Raw genomic sequence first — 15,985 nt, 5'->3', positions numbered from 1 at the left:
TAGTGCTGTGTGCTGACAATTGACTTGAAAAATGACAAATCGGCAACATCTGCATTCCACAAAGATATCATTACAACTTAGCAATGCTCACCCTTGCCTTTTCAACATTGGTATGTTGGCCTAGGTTATAGAGAATCAGGTGGAGGCTGAATTTTCAACAACTCTTTAGTCAAATATCATGAGTCCTCTTGAACTTTATTTGAATCAATCAATAGATACAAATATTTGAACGCAACATCTTGTAGCCAGTTAGGGCATGTTTGGTATTCTATTCAAGTAGGGAACTAAAAAAATGTGATTTGTCTTACAAACAAGGAGTTCTCTAATCCATTTTTTAAGATTCAAAAAGTTGTTTGGTATGCAACTTGAAAACTGTTTTGAATCTTTTAAATTTGAAAATATGTTTAGTTGAATTCTTGAAAACAATTTTTTTTTCATTTTTTATAATTAAGATATTTTGATAAACATTATTAAAATTATTTTAAACATACTATTTAAACATTCATATTTTAATATCATACATATATAATCGACAAGCTCAATTAGCATACTTATTGAAGAATACACAACAATAGATGAAGAAGGCACATAGGAGAAAGCACCTAAAAATGAGCAAGAAATCGGGAGGTACTATGTGCTCCAAATATTTACTAGTAAGCAAAAAAAAGAGAGCATATCCACAAGGTTTTAATACATAACCATTGAATCTATTTAAAAGTTTTCACAACTCCAATCCAATCTCCTATTAATTACAAACCACAAGCAGAAAACCAGGACATTTAATCATATATAAGTGTCAAGCTCAATTAATCATTCAATTAAAAAAAAATTAAGACTAATGATTCACTGTCGTTCACTTTACTAGGCTATTGAACCACACTCTTCTCCGTGGATCTGACATCTTCAAGAACATCTTCCTCCAATCCAAATTAGTAAACTTATCCAAAGCTTTCACATATGCATCATCCTTCACTCCCTCCATGGCCTCCAATATTTCCATGCAATCCTCAATGGTGCTCAGTTCTCTCTATGGAGAAGATACTTCCTTCTCACTCTTACACTTAAGCCTTGCCAATGAAACTTCAGTTTTGGCATTAAGAGACTTTGCCCAAGCTTCAATGGCTTCATCCATTTTGGTGGATTTAGATGACTTTGACCTTGAGGGAAGATCACTTTGGGGGTAATAAAGCACCACGCTTGTTCTTGTTGCTAGTTCCTTGTAATATCCCACATCGGCCAACGGAGAGGGGGTGATGTGCCTTATATGTACATGCCCGCCTCCATCTAGCACGAGGCTTTTTGGGAGCTCACTGACTTCGGAGTCATAGGAACTCCGAAGTTAAGCGAGTTTGGGCTAGAGCAATCCCAAGATAGATGACCCACTGGGAAGTTGCGAGTGAGTTCCCATAAACAAAACCGTGAAGGCATGGGGCCCAAAACGGACAATATCGTGCTACGGCGGAGCCGATCTGGGGTGTGACATTCCTTGATCTACTTCACTAAAGCCTCTTGCTAGTTTCTGCTTCAATTTGTCACGATTGTATCTCTTCCCAAACTTGTCAAACAACTTCTTTTCTATCCCAGCCCACTCATTCTTTTTTGCAATATTTTTTTGCTTCTTCATATAATATATGAGATATATTTTTATTCGTATTAATTGTTAAGAATGTGAGCAGTCAGATATATGAGCTAGATTGAAGAAAAATGGACTTTTATTTTCTTGAAGAGATGATGAAGAATAATATGGGTTTTTTTTTTTTCAAAAAAATTATTATTATTTTCATTAGGACTTAATAGTTTTAAAGCTAGTTTAAGTGTAAGAACATGTGTCAAAATATTACTCATAAAAAACAGGGAGTCTGATCTCCCTCCAGTGATATCTATAAATCGGCATGTGTTCCATGAAGGGTTTTCGACCCTCAAATCGCTATCCTCTTTGAAGACCTTCAAAGTGGAACATTTGCATAAACAAGATATGACCCGAGATATGATTTTGTTGGATCCATGATCATAACTTTTTAGCATGCTGGATTCCTAAAAGTGATTTTGTTAGTGGCTGCTGCCACTACTTAGTGCTTTTCCTTGTGGTTTGGACTAGGTATTTATATAGAAGAGATGATTTTGATAGTTATGGTGATAAGTCTGCGTAGCTATGATGTTAATTGAGAAATTTCTCCGAAGACAAACAAAGGTATGTTTGGTAATAAATAAAAAAATAAAAAAAGGATCATCTGATTAGTGCTACATTATACCGCCATATACATAAAAGCCAAAGCACTAATTAAAATTGTTTATGAAGAGTTAATAATTGAAGAAAACAACATGAAGTTCTTGTGAAAGTTCTTATGAAAAATCCTAATTATGCCTCCTACGACAACTCTTAGCAGTGGCCATTAGAAATGGGCAACTTTTCATTCGTTATTTGTTTGACAAAAAGGAAAGGGGGTAATGTACGCATGAGCATGAAAGCAGCTTTCAAGTCAAGTCAACCGGTAGATATTCATCAGCTGAGCTTGTTTACACGATCCATATAAGTAGGAAGCAAGTAAACCCTAATTTCAACTTAGAGACACCACCAAAGCAGTGATTTCGTTGATGTCTCTTGCCAGAGTAGCTCAACAACTCTCTCAATACTTCTGTAAGACACATGGTGTTTGGGAAATTTTCTGTACGTTATTTTTCTTCTCGATCGTATATACAAGATTACATTGGGATAGAAGGAAAGTAATTAACGCACTTATCATCTGTTCTTGATATTGAGATAGCTCTTGAGTTCTAGTGCTTTCTCATGAGTCATCCTCCTTTGAGTTCTAGTGTTTTATATTGGTTTTAGTGTCTTAGGTACCAAAACGTTATATTGATGCAAACTGACGGAGTGAAATACATCACCTCTTTGATAGAGTTAATGAACCCATCTTGACCACAAAAAAAGGTGTTAATGAATCCATAAAAGATCAATACAACATAAATTTTTTAATGTCGAATGTTATGACATTAGCCACCTTTAAAATTATATATATTTTTTGAGGGATCCCTCATATAAAGGGTCCCCTACTAATTTTTTTTCAAAGATCCAAACCATCTATTTTTTTAGTCTACATTTATAGATCATCCTTGAAAAAAAGTTAGACAAATCGGAAACCGTTTCTACCTCCAATTATGTCCTATAAAATCAATGAACACGGTACTTCAAGAAAGTATTAAAATTTCAAAATTTCAATTGAGTGGTCAAATGATATCGGATTCAAGTGATATTTTGTAGAGATGATCTTTAAATGAATATCTACAAAATAGACAGTTTGGATTAGTGAAATATAATACAAAGTGGGTCCTACAAGAATGTCCCTCAAATAAGCTTATTTGAAGGATCCCTCAACTGAAGCTTTCTATATATATAGCCATTCACAAGAGGTAAGTTTATTCATACACCAAAAACGTGGTAGTAAATTGGTTCTAATCTCAAGTACTCCTGATAACCGTTCCAAGTGCTGATGTCATGCATTACTATATCCCACTTGCATTTTTATGTATATTGAATAAAAAATACTAGTTATATATCACATTTATATACCACATTGGAAACCACCTCTCTAATATAAGTGTGCCCCATTTTATTGTTGGGCTCCACCGCTATTAGAGAGGTGGTATGCCTAGCATTACTCTATGTAAATACACACAAAAATATATGTTAGTATCTTATGATGCTAGATAATCTCTACCTAGTAAAAGAACATTAGTCCGTATGTAAGAATACCAAACTGTTTTGGAGGATATTTCTTATATTGAGAGGGATGATAACATACTAAATTCACACACACTACACATATGCTATATACTTATACAAGAAATACAGTTAAATTGAAACCTAAAACGACCTAGTTATGACCATAAAATGACGTAGCTAAACCTAAAACAGACTATAAACGAAGTATATACCAGCTCTTTAAGATTTCCCAGTCACTTATATTCATGTCTTTTTCATTAGTTTAGAAGGCTAAAATGACGTAGCTATGGCCATAAACACCATATGACCAAAGAAGATAAGTAAAGCACTTGGACTCTTTCCCAGAAGATTAATGCGGACATTAAGAAATTGAAACTATGGATAAGGAAGGTGAGGAAAGTAATATCAAATTTTGGAGTGTAATGCAACCTTGGTCGACATCCACTAACGATTTGATCAGCCAATTCCTTACCTGCTTCTAAATACTAGCTAGCTAATACCAAGAACATTTCATTCTCTCCAATCTATAAATAGGCAAGTGCCCCATAAAGGATTTTCATCTACCTTCGACACAAAACAACACAACCTAGCAAAGCCAAACTGCGATGAAAGGTGTTCATTTCCTCACAAGCACTGTTGCCATATTGGCATTCACAAGCTTCCTTGTGTCCGCCTATGACCCCAGTCCTCTGCAGGATTTCTGCGTAGCAATTAATAAACCCCCATCTGCTGGTATATACTAGTATATATATTTCATTTATCTAATATTAGTATTTGCACATTAGATACTCATAATGCCTTAAGAATATTATGAAACTATTTTGTTGTTAATCATATGTTTTTGAATGAGTGCATCATCAACTATTTATCCGCATGCTAATCGTACCATATTTTCTGATCATCTTATGAATCACTTCTCTAATGGATGTGAATTCACAGTTATGTGATTCCGCCTCTATACAATTAAAACATACGTAGTTCAAATAACAACATTATTGTTCGTTTTAATGCATGTGACAATTAATACTACAAAGACAATAACCTTCTTTTTCTTTTTCTGTTTTCATATTACAAGCAGTGTTTGTGAATGGGAAATTCTGCAAGGATCCAAAGTTCGTTACAGCAAATGATTTCTTCTTTTCTGGGCTTCAAATTGCCAAAAGCACAGCAAATCCAGTTGGTTCAACAGTGACAGCCGTGAATGTAGACCAAATAGCAGGATTGAACACTCTTGGCATTTCCCTAGCTCGCATAGATTTCGCACCAAATGGCCTAAACCCTCCTCATACTCACCCTCGTGGCTCAGAAATTCTTGTAGTCTTGGAAGGTACACTCTATGTCGGATTCGTCACATCAAATGCTGATAATAATCGGCTAATCAGCAAGGTGTTGAACAAGGGAGATGTATTTGTGTTCCCAATTGGTCTCATTCACTTCCAACTCAACCTGGGATACGGCAACGCTGTAGCCCTTGCTGGCCTTAGCAGCCAGAACCCAGGAGTGATCACCATAGCCAATGCAGTTTTTGGCTCCAAGCCTCCCATCAACCCTGATGTTTTAGCCAAGGCCTTCCAAGTGGACAACAAATTGGTTGATTATCTTCAGAAACAGTTTTGGTACGAGAACAATTAATAACACAAACCTATACATGAAAAAGCCTAAGGAATTTAGGAGGGCAAGTACCTCTTTGGATGTATTAAGTTCGCCAATAGTTATTGAATAAGATGGTTCTCTGTCTCAGTGGTTTTTGATATATAAATAAAATATTATAGTGGGTTGTGTCTTCCATCTCTTAAATTTCTTAATTACTAGAGTTTGGAGAGTTGAAAAAAATTACATTAAATTTTAGAGAGACGGGTAAGTGCCACACTACAGTAATACCAATATTGTCCTCAACTTAATCACCTAAAAAGCTCAGTAGATGTGATGTTTTATCCCAAAAAACCTCAGCAATATTAGTAGTGGAACTATTCATTATATGTTTTATTTAATTTAATTAAGTTTCCGATATGCGACTTATATTTTTTAACAACAGTCCTGATCTCTTGGACTACAGGGGTCCAAAAGATTTGTGGTCACTCACCGTTGGATGTAAATTCAACGGTTCACTCACTCTTGCACTCCTTTTAAGAAACTTTTTTGAACCATTAGATTAATATCTAACGGTGGGTGACCACAATCTCTTGGACTCCTGTGGTCCAAAAGATCGGGACTGTTTTTAACAAACCCATTGCATACACATATTCAACTAATTATATATCATTTGAGGACTTAATAATGAGTAATGCTATATTTACCACATGTTTACCCCACATTTCTATACCACATGGTGTGACATGTCCATATTATATACCACATCAATTAAATCAATGAAGTGTATTTTAATTAAGACAATTAGAAAAACAAACACTGGAATAAATCATAAAAGAAAATAAAATATCAAATAATTTTAATTGATGTGGTTATCCACCTTAGTTGCCACATAAGATGGTATAAGGATGTGGTATACAAATGTGGTAAAAGTAGCATTATTCCTTAATAATACTAATTAATTGAGGAGCCTTGCTTTTTCAAGATTGGTAAGTTCGATACCGGCAAATTAGGCAAAGGCAACAAACCCTTTAGTCAAATGTGATAATCCTCTTAAACTCACTATTTCAATCAAAAAATAAGATAAATAAGGGAACTCAACAGTTCTAGCTAATTAGAGCCAACTGGAATTCCTTTTCACCTTGTATAAAAAAAATAACAAGGGTTAGTCGTTTTATTAGTCACTGAATTTAAACTCGATTTGCATTCCAAAATGGTTCCCGTGATCCTTTAACTTTAGTTTCGTTAGGACAAATGGTTCTGCCGTCAATTTTGTTAACTTTTCTGTTAAATGCAGGGGCAAAATAATATTTTTGTATAAAAAATTAATAAAAATATTAATTAAAAAAAAAGTAAAATTAAACTCTCTCTCTCTCCCCCTCTATCCCGATTTCTACTCTCCTAAACTTGATTTTTCTTTTTTTCTTTTTTTCGGTTTTTTATTTGATTTTCTTTTATTGTTATTTTAAAGATATGATTTTTTATTCATTTTTTTGGTTTTAATATAAAAATATCATTCTGCCCATGCATTTAACAGAAAAAATTAATAAAATTGATTGTAGGACTATTTGTCCAAACGAAACTAAAGTTAAAGTATCACGAGAACCATTTTGGAAATTGAGGTACTCAAATGCAAATCGGGTCAAAGTTCAGGAACTAATAAAATGATTAACCCAAAACAACAAAAACAATTCCTTTCCACCCAATCACGAATTTGGGGCCTCCATAATGAGAAATTATACAATACTGCTGTAGTACCAGCTGGCTTTACTTACTGTCTAACCAACATCAGCCATGTGTACAACTTATACACATCAGTTGAACCTTGAAATTCTACCGTTGACACCCCTTGACTGAAACTCCATTCAAAGCCAGAAACGGCAACTTAACACCCCTTAACAACACTTTTACAAACCAAAATAGAGAGACAAGACCACTCTGCAAGCACTAATTGGTAAAAGTTTTAGTATATGTTTTCCGATTTATAAGACAATGATTGAAGGTTTTCTAAATTTTAGGGATTTTATACAATTCACAACTATTTTCTTAAGTGATATGTTTGTTTTTACATGTGAAATTTGGAAGCATGTTTTATTCAAACCATTGATATTGATATTAAGTTTTCACGAGGCCAATGTTATTTTGATAACTTTCTCTTTTTCCTACTTATCTGTAATGAGCTATTATATATTTGTATTTGTATATGCACATATGTTATGGGTGGAAGATTGTTCTGAAATCAATATCTTTTGCTTAAGTTTTAGAGCATTTATTAGAGTTGAAGCTTTTGGTTTTAGGGAAGTGTGAAGGAGCATTTAAATCATATGCTTACATATGGGTTGAACTTTGTTTTCATGTATAAATAACTACATGTAGCTTGATCCCTTGGTAAGGGTATACATAGGCAGCCTAGAGTTACTAGGTGCAGCCACAAGATCAAGTGCTGAAACTTTGTTCAATTAAGTCATATTGAAAATTGACAACGTATCTATGTTATTCTAAGAGTTGAGACCAGATTCCGATGGTTGAATGATTTATGCGGTATAAAGTGGCCTGAGGCCATTCAGATTTATTTGTCTGATGCATGTTGAAGGATTGAGATTTTTCAATTTTAACTGTATATTTTTACAGGTGGAAATTTATTGGGAAATGTTCATTTTTCTGGGGAGACTCTGCCAGTTTTCTGGCATAAGTTAAACCCTTAAGTTTGTTTTCGTTTTGCGGTTCAGTGCAAGAGGGGTATTTTGGACATTATGCTTGACACTTATCAGGTGTTGGACACACACAGGGTTCGATACAGATTCCAAAGTAGAATTTGAGCCGGGTCTTGTCAAGTGTCATCATATGTGATATTTTTGGAGGAATGTATTAGTGGTAGGGTGATGGCGAGGTTGGGGTGTGGGTGGTTAATGCATTTAGCTACCAAAAATTGCCTCTATTGTACATTTGTAATACAAGGAGCACTAAGGGTGTGTTTGGTTCATGGGAAATAAAACGATTCCCTGTGTTTGGTAAGTCCAAGTATAGAAAATGGTTGTCTCACGCATTGAAAAATATGAGAGGAAATGAAACCCACTCCCCTTAGTCCCTTGGGTGAAGGTTTCATGTTCCTTTCCCATGGAAAATTAAGGCCATCATTAAATGCACATTTTTCATTACCATTTCATCCCCATTAACAATTTAGAATTACAATATAGCATTAATATGCATTATTTTATGTATTTATTTAGTTCATATTTCTAACGTGGGTATAATAGGAAAATTAAACAAGGTTTGTTTTACAATCTTACACAAACCAAACATGGGAGAGGAAATTTTCATTTCCTATCCCTTAGGAAATGACTTCCCATAAAATTCGTTCCGTGAACCAAGCAAGGCCTAATAGCTCATGTGTATGGTATATTATTCGGTTGAGTTACTAGTTCCAACCAATCAAATTCAATCAAACTAAATTATCCCCAAACACTACAAATTTCCTTATCCAAACCACTACAAATTTCCTTATCCAAACCACTACAAATTTCACATGGGGCTTATAGCTCAAGTAATTAAGAGCATCCTTCCACGGTGACCCCTTACTTGATCCCTTTGCCTATCGGAGTATAAATGACTGGTGGCTTCTAGTATCTCACCCTTTCTTGACTGATATCGCCTATGTCGTCAATCACGTATGTCAATTCATGCATGCTCTTCACACCACTCATCTTCAAAGTGTCCAACGGATTTTTCATAACATCTAGGGGACTCTTGAGCATGGTGCTCTCTTTCATCGGACCTTTGATTTATCACTATTTGGCTTTTCGAATTCTGCTTGGGCGAGTACTATTGATGACAATCAAGGTGTTCTATGTTGGCAAGTCCTTATTTAGTTAGGATTTTGATTCCTTATTTATTTAGGATTTTGGTTATTATGTTCTGCCTTACCTACTATCATGCTCGCAGAGTGTCTGTGTTCTGCTTTTATGTGTTCTTCTATGTGCCCTATTTGTTAAGGTTTGTCAGTTGTTTCACTCGTGGTTCATGACAAAGCCTTCTCTACAGTTGTTCGATTGGTCAATGTCGAATATGGTGTTCTATGACTCGCTTGTCAAGTTGAGCATGTGAAATATCTTTGCCCCAACTTGAGGGGGAGTGCTGGCGAGTCCTTATTTAGTTAGGATTTTGGTTCCTTATTTATTTAGGATTTTGGTTACTTACCATTTATTTAGTCCTATTATAAATGGAATTTATTTATTATTGTAATTTAGATATATTTCTTATTTTATTTGGGGTTAACACATCTTTGTACTTGTTTAAATACCTCCATATTGGAGAAGAATAAAAATATGAGCATATATGAGCATAACTAAATATTTGCCCTAATAAAACTTGTTATGTTCATTTTACTCATCAGTTGGCCAATGTTGGAGGCCAATCAGAATATAACCAAATAACATAATAAAAACAATATGAAATGTATTCTATCTATATAATCAAATCAATATAGCAATAGAATGAATTACAAAATACTGCTTGGATAGATGGTAGAGTCCTGTAGAGTTGCAGTGTCCTTTAGATAGTATTTCTCCTCTACCCTTGTGCTTGTAGTTCGATAAGAGTCCATCCATCAGGACTAAACTATCACAAATCAAAGCCTAAGCATTGTGGCTTTGATTTCTAGCGAACAACGATATGCTCTCTCTCAGTAAGTATGTATGTGTGAAAATAATAATGCAATTCCAAATTCTATATCTTCTGGTTTGGACGAATTGTCAATATATAGAGGTCTGATACCTCTTCATCCAACAATTATAATAACTGTTTATACATTTTTGAATTTCATATAATGATTTTATCTAAAAATGAATTTCTAATTAATAAAAAAGAAATATTAATTAAATCAACAAAACCCCGAGGCCCATCTTTTCACAATTAAATATATATACATTTATTAGTCATATATATTCCAAGCTCAAACTAAGATGAGGCCCAACTTTGCTTCCACTTGACCCATATCCTATTTAAAGCTTCTAAAGTATTGATACTTATAAACCATAAAAAGAAATAACTCTCTTCCAATGTGGGTAATTACAACTAATTTGAGCCTACCAACAATAATTTCCACCACTATTGCCTTTTCCTTTTCTCTTTCATTCTTTCATTCTTTCTTTTGGCGTGGTAGTGCGGGTAATAACAACAGACACCTGCCCTAGCAAGGGTAATTACTATAGGACACAGTGAGTCACGGACCAATCTCATAGTCAAAAGTAGCACACCAATGCAGCTTAAATGCTAAGATCCCATAATCAGAAGAAATAATCTATAAGTTGAGTAATTGATGTTCTTTTCCAAATTACTTAGGCCGGCAGTACAATATTTTAGGCAAAAGTCCATTTGGTGACATAAGAAATGTTTAGGTCGGCGGCTATACAATATTTATACAATATCAAAGCCGACGGAACATAAGTTTCTTATGTTGCAAAACAATTTGATACCAAGAACCTTTAACATAGTTCAATATCAATATCGTGAATCGTGTGGGAGAGAAAAAATTGCATCAAATAAAAACTAAAGAAGTAAAACAAGAGTGGGACTAGCTCAATCATATCTCATCTCATATACATTCACAGTGCATTACACATGGCCATTTGACATTGGACCAATATGTATATACAAAGCATTTTTCATGTGCTTACTAGTGGTGGTAGGGAAACTAAATTGTTTGTATTCAAAAAGTTATATGCATGTGCACTTGCGTGTAAGGGTACGTGTATTTGAAAACGATAGAAAATGCGTTTTTCTTGTGGGCGTATGAAATTTTATTATGAGATGGCCTATAACGTTAATTTCAACTCTAATAAGCTATGCAAACAGTTGAAATTGACGTTAATTTGCATGATGTGAGACGGCCGCCTAGAACTATATGATATTATTTTATTTTCCTCATTCAAACACAACGTTAATTTCAAACTCTATCTAGAATTATTAGCCTCAATTGAGTCAGTAAATACCAAGTTTTCAACAGAAACATAACCAGAGAGAAGTATATATGCAAACCGGAAAAGATTTAGTTTTCATCATCCTTTGTGCATAAGCGATTGCCATAAGAACTTCACTAGCACAAAAAAGCCAAAAAAAGAAAAGAAAAGGGATTGCTTTGTTGGGAGATATTCCAGTAATAATTAATATTCATCCAGACAAAAAAACCCATTAGGAACGAGGTGGGGGAAAACTCACACACACATATACCATGGAAATTTGAAACCATAACCACTTGGGAGCACATCAAATACCTGTGCCATATCCAACCAACACACCATAGGTAAAACTGATTAGTTGTTCGGTAAACCTTTTTTTAAATTAAAAAAATAGCTTTATATATGAAGCAATAGATAGAAATATCATAATGTAGTACATCAGATAGCTAAAGAGGTCCATCTTCAATCATACATGAAAATCAGAAAACAAAATTGCAGTGCATTCTTCGAAAGAGGATCCGCACCGGGTATATACTGACAATAGCAAAATACAGAAAATTAAAAGGAAAAATGCGATCTTGATTCCTCCACAAAAGCTCCCCCTTTAAACATAATTTTTTTTAAATAAAAAAATATACATTTGAAAAGGAAATTAGGGTTATACATATTTGAAAACGAAAAAAGAAATTTGGATAACCTTTGAAAATGGAGGGGACCAATTTTCACATGGCAATATGCAATTTACACTACTAAACAACTTGGTAGAAACAAAACTGTTCAAATCGAAGGATGTTTGTTATAAGAAGCTGTCAGCCCTTTGCATTTTACCATGTCACGACTTAAATGTGGTCCATCTGTGCCTTTCTCTCGTTGTCCAATCTTCAATAATTCAAAATTAGTAATTAAAACATGCCGATTAAATAGTAAGTCTTGGGTCTTTCTGGAAAAAAAAAAGTAAGTACTCTTGGTCTCTATAAATAGTAGCTCCACTCCTCGCTGCAAAGATGTGCATGCATTTGTGGTGTGTTTGTTGCAAATTTGATCTCTCCTTGAATTCCAGCTATATAGACAAGTTTCTTGAAAACTTACACGGTTCGGCCAAAATATAATCTCTTTATACTGTCTTTAGACTTTAGCTTACTTGATTTACACTTTTGCTTTTATAAACTGCATGCCATGCATTTGACAAACTATTCTGAATGTTATCTCCAGTTATGTATGCATTTTTGTGAGTGGATTTTGCAAGTTTTGATTCAAATGACTTTTCATTTTGAAATTCAGGAACGATTCGAAATCGAAACCCCTTTCTGCCAAACCAAAAGGATTTTCGGACTATATATACATTTGTAAAACTTGTGAACTTCATTTTATATGTGTGTACTTGTTAAGTATTGTTAGTGAATGGAACTTTCGTTATGCATGCATGAGTAGTGCTAGAGTAGTGCTAGTCTTTCATTAGAAGCCTAAGCCAGTTTTAATTCACTTGAAATGAAAAACACCCATTTAATTTCAGAGAAAAACTACTTGCCCAATTATTTTTGTGATAAAAACTAGCGAACGTTAAGAGGAACAACTTATATATATGTACACACAAATATATACTTATATATATTGAATATTTTCTTCTAACTAAAGTTATTTGAATATGCAGAAAAGAAAGTAGGCAATGGCTAGCCAATTGGCCCTCCAACGACTCAAGAATCTCCTCAGGTACTCTTTATTATTATTTTATTTTAATTTTTGTAGATTCCTACGATTGACCAATTGAGCTATACTGCACTGATCAAGTTCTTTTTTGTTTTGAGTAACAATAGCATCATGTACAAGAAATTCTTCAATATTTCCGTGACATGTTGTATATCTTTCATTTATAAATTAAAATAACAAAGTGTTCATAGACTACATATGATAATTCAGCCACCAAAATTTAGAAGAAAAAAAAACAATCCATGGCTAAATATAATATTTGGCTACAAAATCTTTTCCAAAACCGTGTGCTTAATTTATAGTTTAACAATTTATGCAAAATTTGACAATTTTGGTTGGTATATATGGTTGCAGTGAGAAGGGAGAGCTGGACGATGTGGCTGCTGCCAAAATTGAGAAGTTGACGGCTGAGTTGGAAAAACCTGGTGATTTTAACCCAGTTCAAAGAATTGTGGATGGCTTCATCCACTTCAGGACCAACAAATTCGAGTAAAGATCGGATATATTTTTCAAACGTTAAATCATATATGAATGATTAAATTCGTGAAAAGCATCTCAACCACTGCCACAATTCAGAAAAAAATCATCATTGAAAGGACTTTGTTGAAGAACATAAAGTCTAACATCGAAACTTGGACAAATAAAGTACAACATATAATGAATTGTTCCATTACTAATAACATCGAGACCATTTTATAATAAAACCTCACACTTATTAAATTTTATAATATTAGTGTTGGTAGTAGTTAGCCATCTTATACCCAAAGGACAAAATAAATAATAGGTGGATATTCTTGAAAATTTTAAAATCTAATAATATTTTTCATTGTTTCTTAACTATCTTTTTGGGCTGATCTTGCAGAAAATATCCGGACTGTTTCAATGAGCTTGCTGAAGGACAAAGCCCCAAGGTACAATTTGTCCTTCACTAGATTAGGCCTAGCATCTTAAAATTAATTATTATATAGCTTAACATATTAATAAAATTTTATGTTTTGTTTCAATGCAGTTTCTGGTATTTGCATGCTCGGACTCCCGAGTAAGCCCCTCTCATATCCTTAATTTCCAACCTGGGGAGGCCTTCATGGTTCGCAACATTGCTAACATGGTTCCTGCTTTTAACCAGGTTCAATACTCTCTCTCTCTCTCTCTCAAGTGATTAGTTATTCTAATCAAACTAAATATAGTTTTTAACAATTTATCTCACACTAATCATGTATTAGACAGCTAAAATAAGTTCGTTTATATGGCTTGCAGATAAAATACGTAGGGGTTGGAGCGGCCATTGAATATGCTATAACAGCACTTGGGGTGAACATTCCAAAAACTTTAGATTTAATTAATTATTAATTACTAGGTATTTTCTCTTCACTTCTTATTACAATATTTATGAATGATAACAAGAGAAGAAAATTTGACAGGTAGAAAACATTTTGGTCATTGGACACAGTCGTTGTGGAGGGATCAAGAGGCTTATGACTCATCCAGAGGATGGTTCTGTTCCCTTGTAAGGCTTTTTGCATACAAAAAGTTTAGCTTGTGGAAGATTCATATATAATCGTTTTTGAGGATAAAATGCTTTTTGTTCATTACCAATTTTTTAATATTTAATAACGCCAATACTAAAAAAATTCAAAGAGCACAGGCATTTGTATCTACAAAAAATAGAGTTTGTATTAGCACTTTTTCGTGCACAATATATAAGGGCGGAACTAGAAATTTTTTAATGGGTGGGCTTGCTAAAGTTATTAGCTTACTATACGACACTCCTTTAAAATATTGGCCACGAAGAGTATCTATACAAACTCTATGTGTAGACACAACTCCATCGACCTATTTTTAGTAGTGTGGTTTGTTCCAAACACATGAAAGGTTCTATTGCTTCTTCAAAAACCACTAAAAGTGCTATTCTTGTATATTTTAGTCAAACTCTATAAATGCCTTTTTTTTAGCAACTAAGCAATGAAAAACTTTATCACCAAAGGGGAGCACAAATCATAATAACTTGCTAATGGTATACAACGTTGCGTCCATTTTGATTGGAATTTGCAGTGACTTCATAGATGAATGGGTTAAAATTGGTCTACCAGCCAAGGTTAAGGTTATAGCAAATGGACTGGGTGGGCATGATATTGATGAACAATGTGAAGCTTGTGCAAGGGTAAGCTAATTATATAGCACCAACTCTTTTATACTTTTCCATCTTTAACTCAGTGGTAAATTTACAAGGCATATATACATTGTACACTCGGTTCAGTTCTCCATGATTGAAATAAATCTCACCCAGCATCTTCTTGAACAATGATTTTATGCAGGAATCAGTAAATTTATCACTGGTAAACCTGCAAAGTTATCCATACGTTCAAAAGGCGATTTCTAACAGAAATCTAGCACTCCGGGGTGGTTACTATGACTTTGTCCGTGGAGTTTTCGAGCTCTGGGAGCTTGAATCACACATTTCACCCCCCATCATTATTCCAGCACCTTAATTGCTAGCTTACATGAAGCATCATCAAGGTGTGTATGTGCCTCTGCCAATAAAAGTGACAATATATATAAATAAAGCAGATGAGACCTTATAGTGGTACTGCTTGGTCTTGTATCAGTTTCTCGGTTGGTTCTTTTGTCAATGTTTGTGTAATGTTGCTTGTTTTCTTTAGTTGAATTAAGAACTTCATGTCCCCTTTGTAATTTCAAGGAAACTGTGTAATAATTAGCAGCTATTATCTGCTGCCCTCTATATGATATTTGTTTGGCATGCTTAGTTGAATTGTCGTTTCTTTCTTGGGTTTAGAAGCAGCTCTTAAGCAACTACAAATCTGTAATTGATTCATCCCTAATTTCAGCACGCTCAAATAACGATTCATCCACTTCGCTCAAATAACGGTTCATCCACGTCTCTACTAATGCTACCCCACCTCGCCAATTAGAGAATTAAGAAACTCTTAATCTAATGATACTTTTGAACCCCGTCCTCGTTAATATAAAACTAATAAATAATTAAGTA

The 15,985-nt window shown here is 34.2% G+C and overlaps 2 protein-coding genes across 2 annotated transcripts; both read left to right on the top strand.

The window, feature by feature from the left end:
• LOC18767386 (germin-like protein subfamily 1 member 7) lies at positions 4,297-5,461 on the top strand. The gene is made up of 2 exons (XM_007199344.2): positions 4,297-4,456; positions 4,803-5,461. The coding sequence occupies exons 1-2, from the start codon at positions 4,330-4,332 to the stop codon at positions 5,354-5,356; spliced, it is 681 nt and encodes a 226-aa protein (XP_007199406.1). The 5' UTR covers positions 4,297-4,329; the 3' UTR covers positions 5,357-5,461.
• LOC18768989 (carbonic anhydrase 2) lies at positions 12,249-15,748 on the top strand. The gene is made up of 9 exons (XM_007201324.2): positions 12,249-12,363; positions 12,923-12,981; positions 13,333-13,467; positions 13,841-13,889; positions 13,988-14,104; positions 14,236-14,289; positions 14,400-14,485; positions 15,031-15,139; positions 15,294-15,748. Exons 2-9 carry the CDS (start codon positions 12,938-12,940, stop codon positions 15,465-15,467), a joined length of 768 nt encoding a protein of 255 aa, XP_007201386.1. The 5' UTR covers positions 12,249-12,363; positions 12,923-12,937; the 3' UTR covers positions 15,468-15,748.

Source organism: Prunus persica, chromosome G8 (assembly GCF_000346465.2).
Source record: "Prunus persica cultivar Lovell chromosome G8, Prunus_persica_NCBIv2, whole genome shotgun sequence".
Lineage (NCBI taxonomy): Eukaryota > Viridiplantae > Streptophyta > Magnoliopsida > Rosales > Rosaceae > Prunus > Prunus persica.
This window is presented reverse-complemented; position numbering and strand designations above follow the sequence as displayed.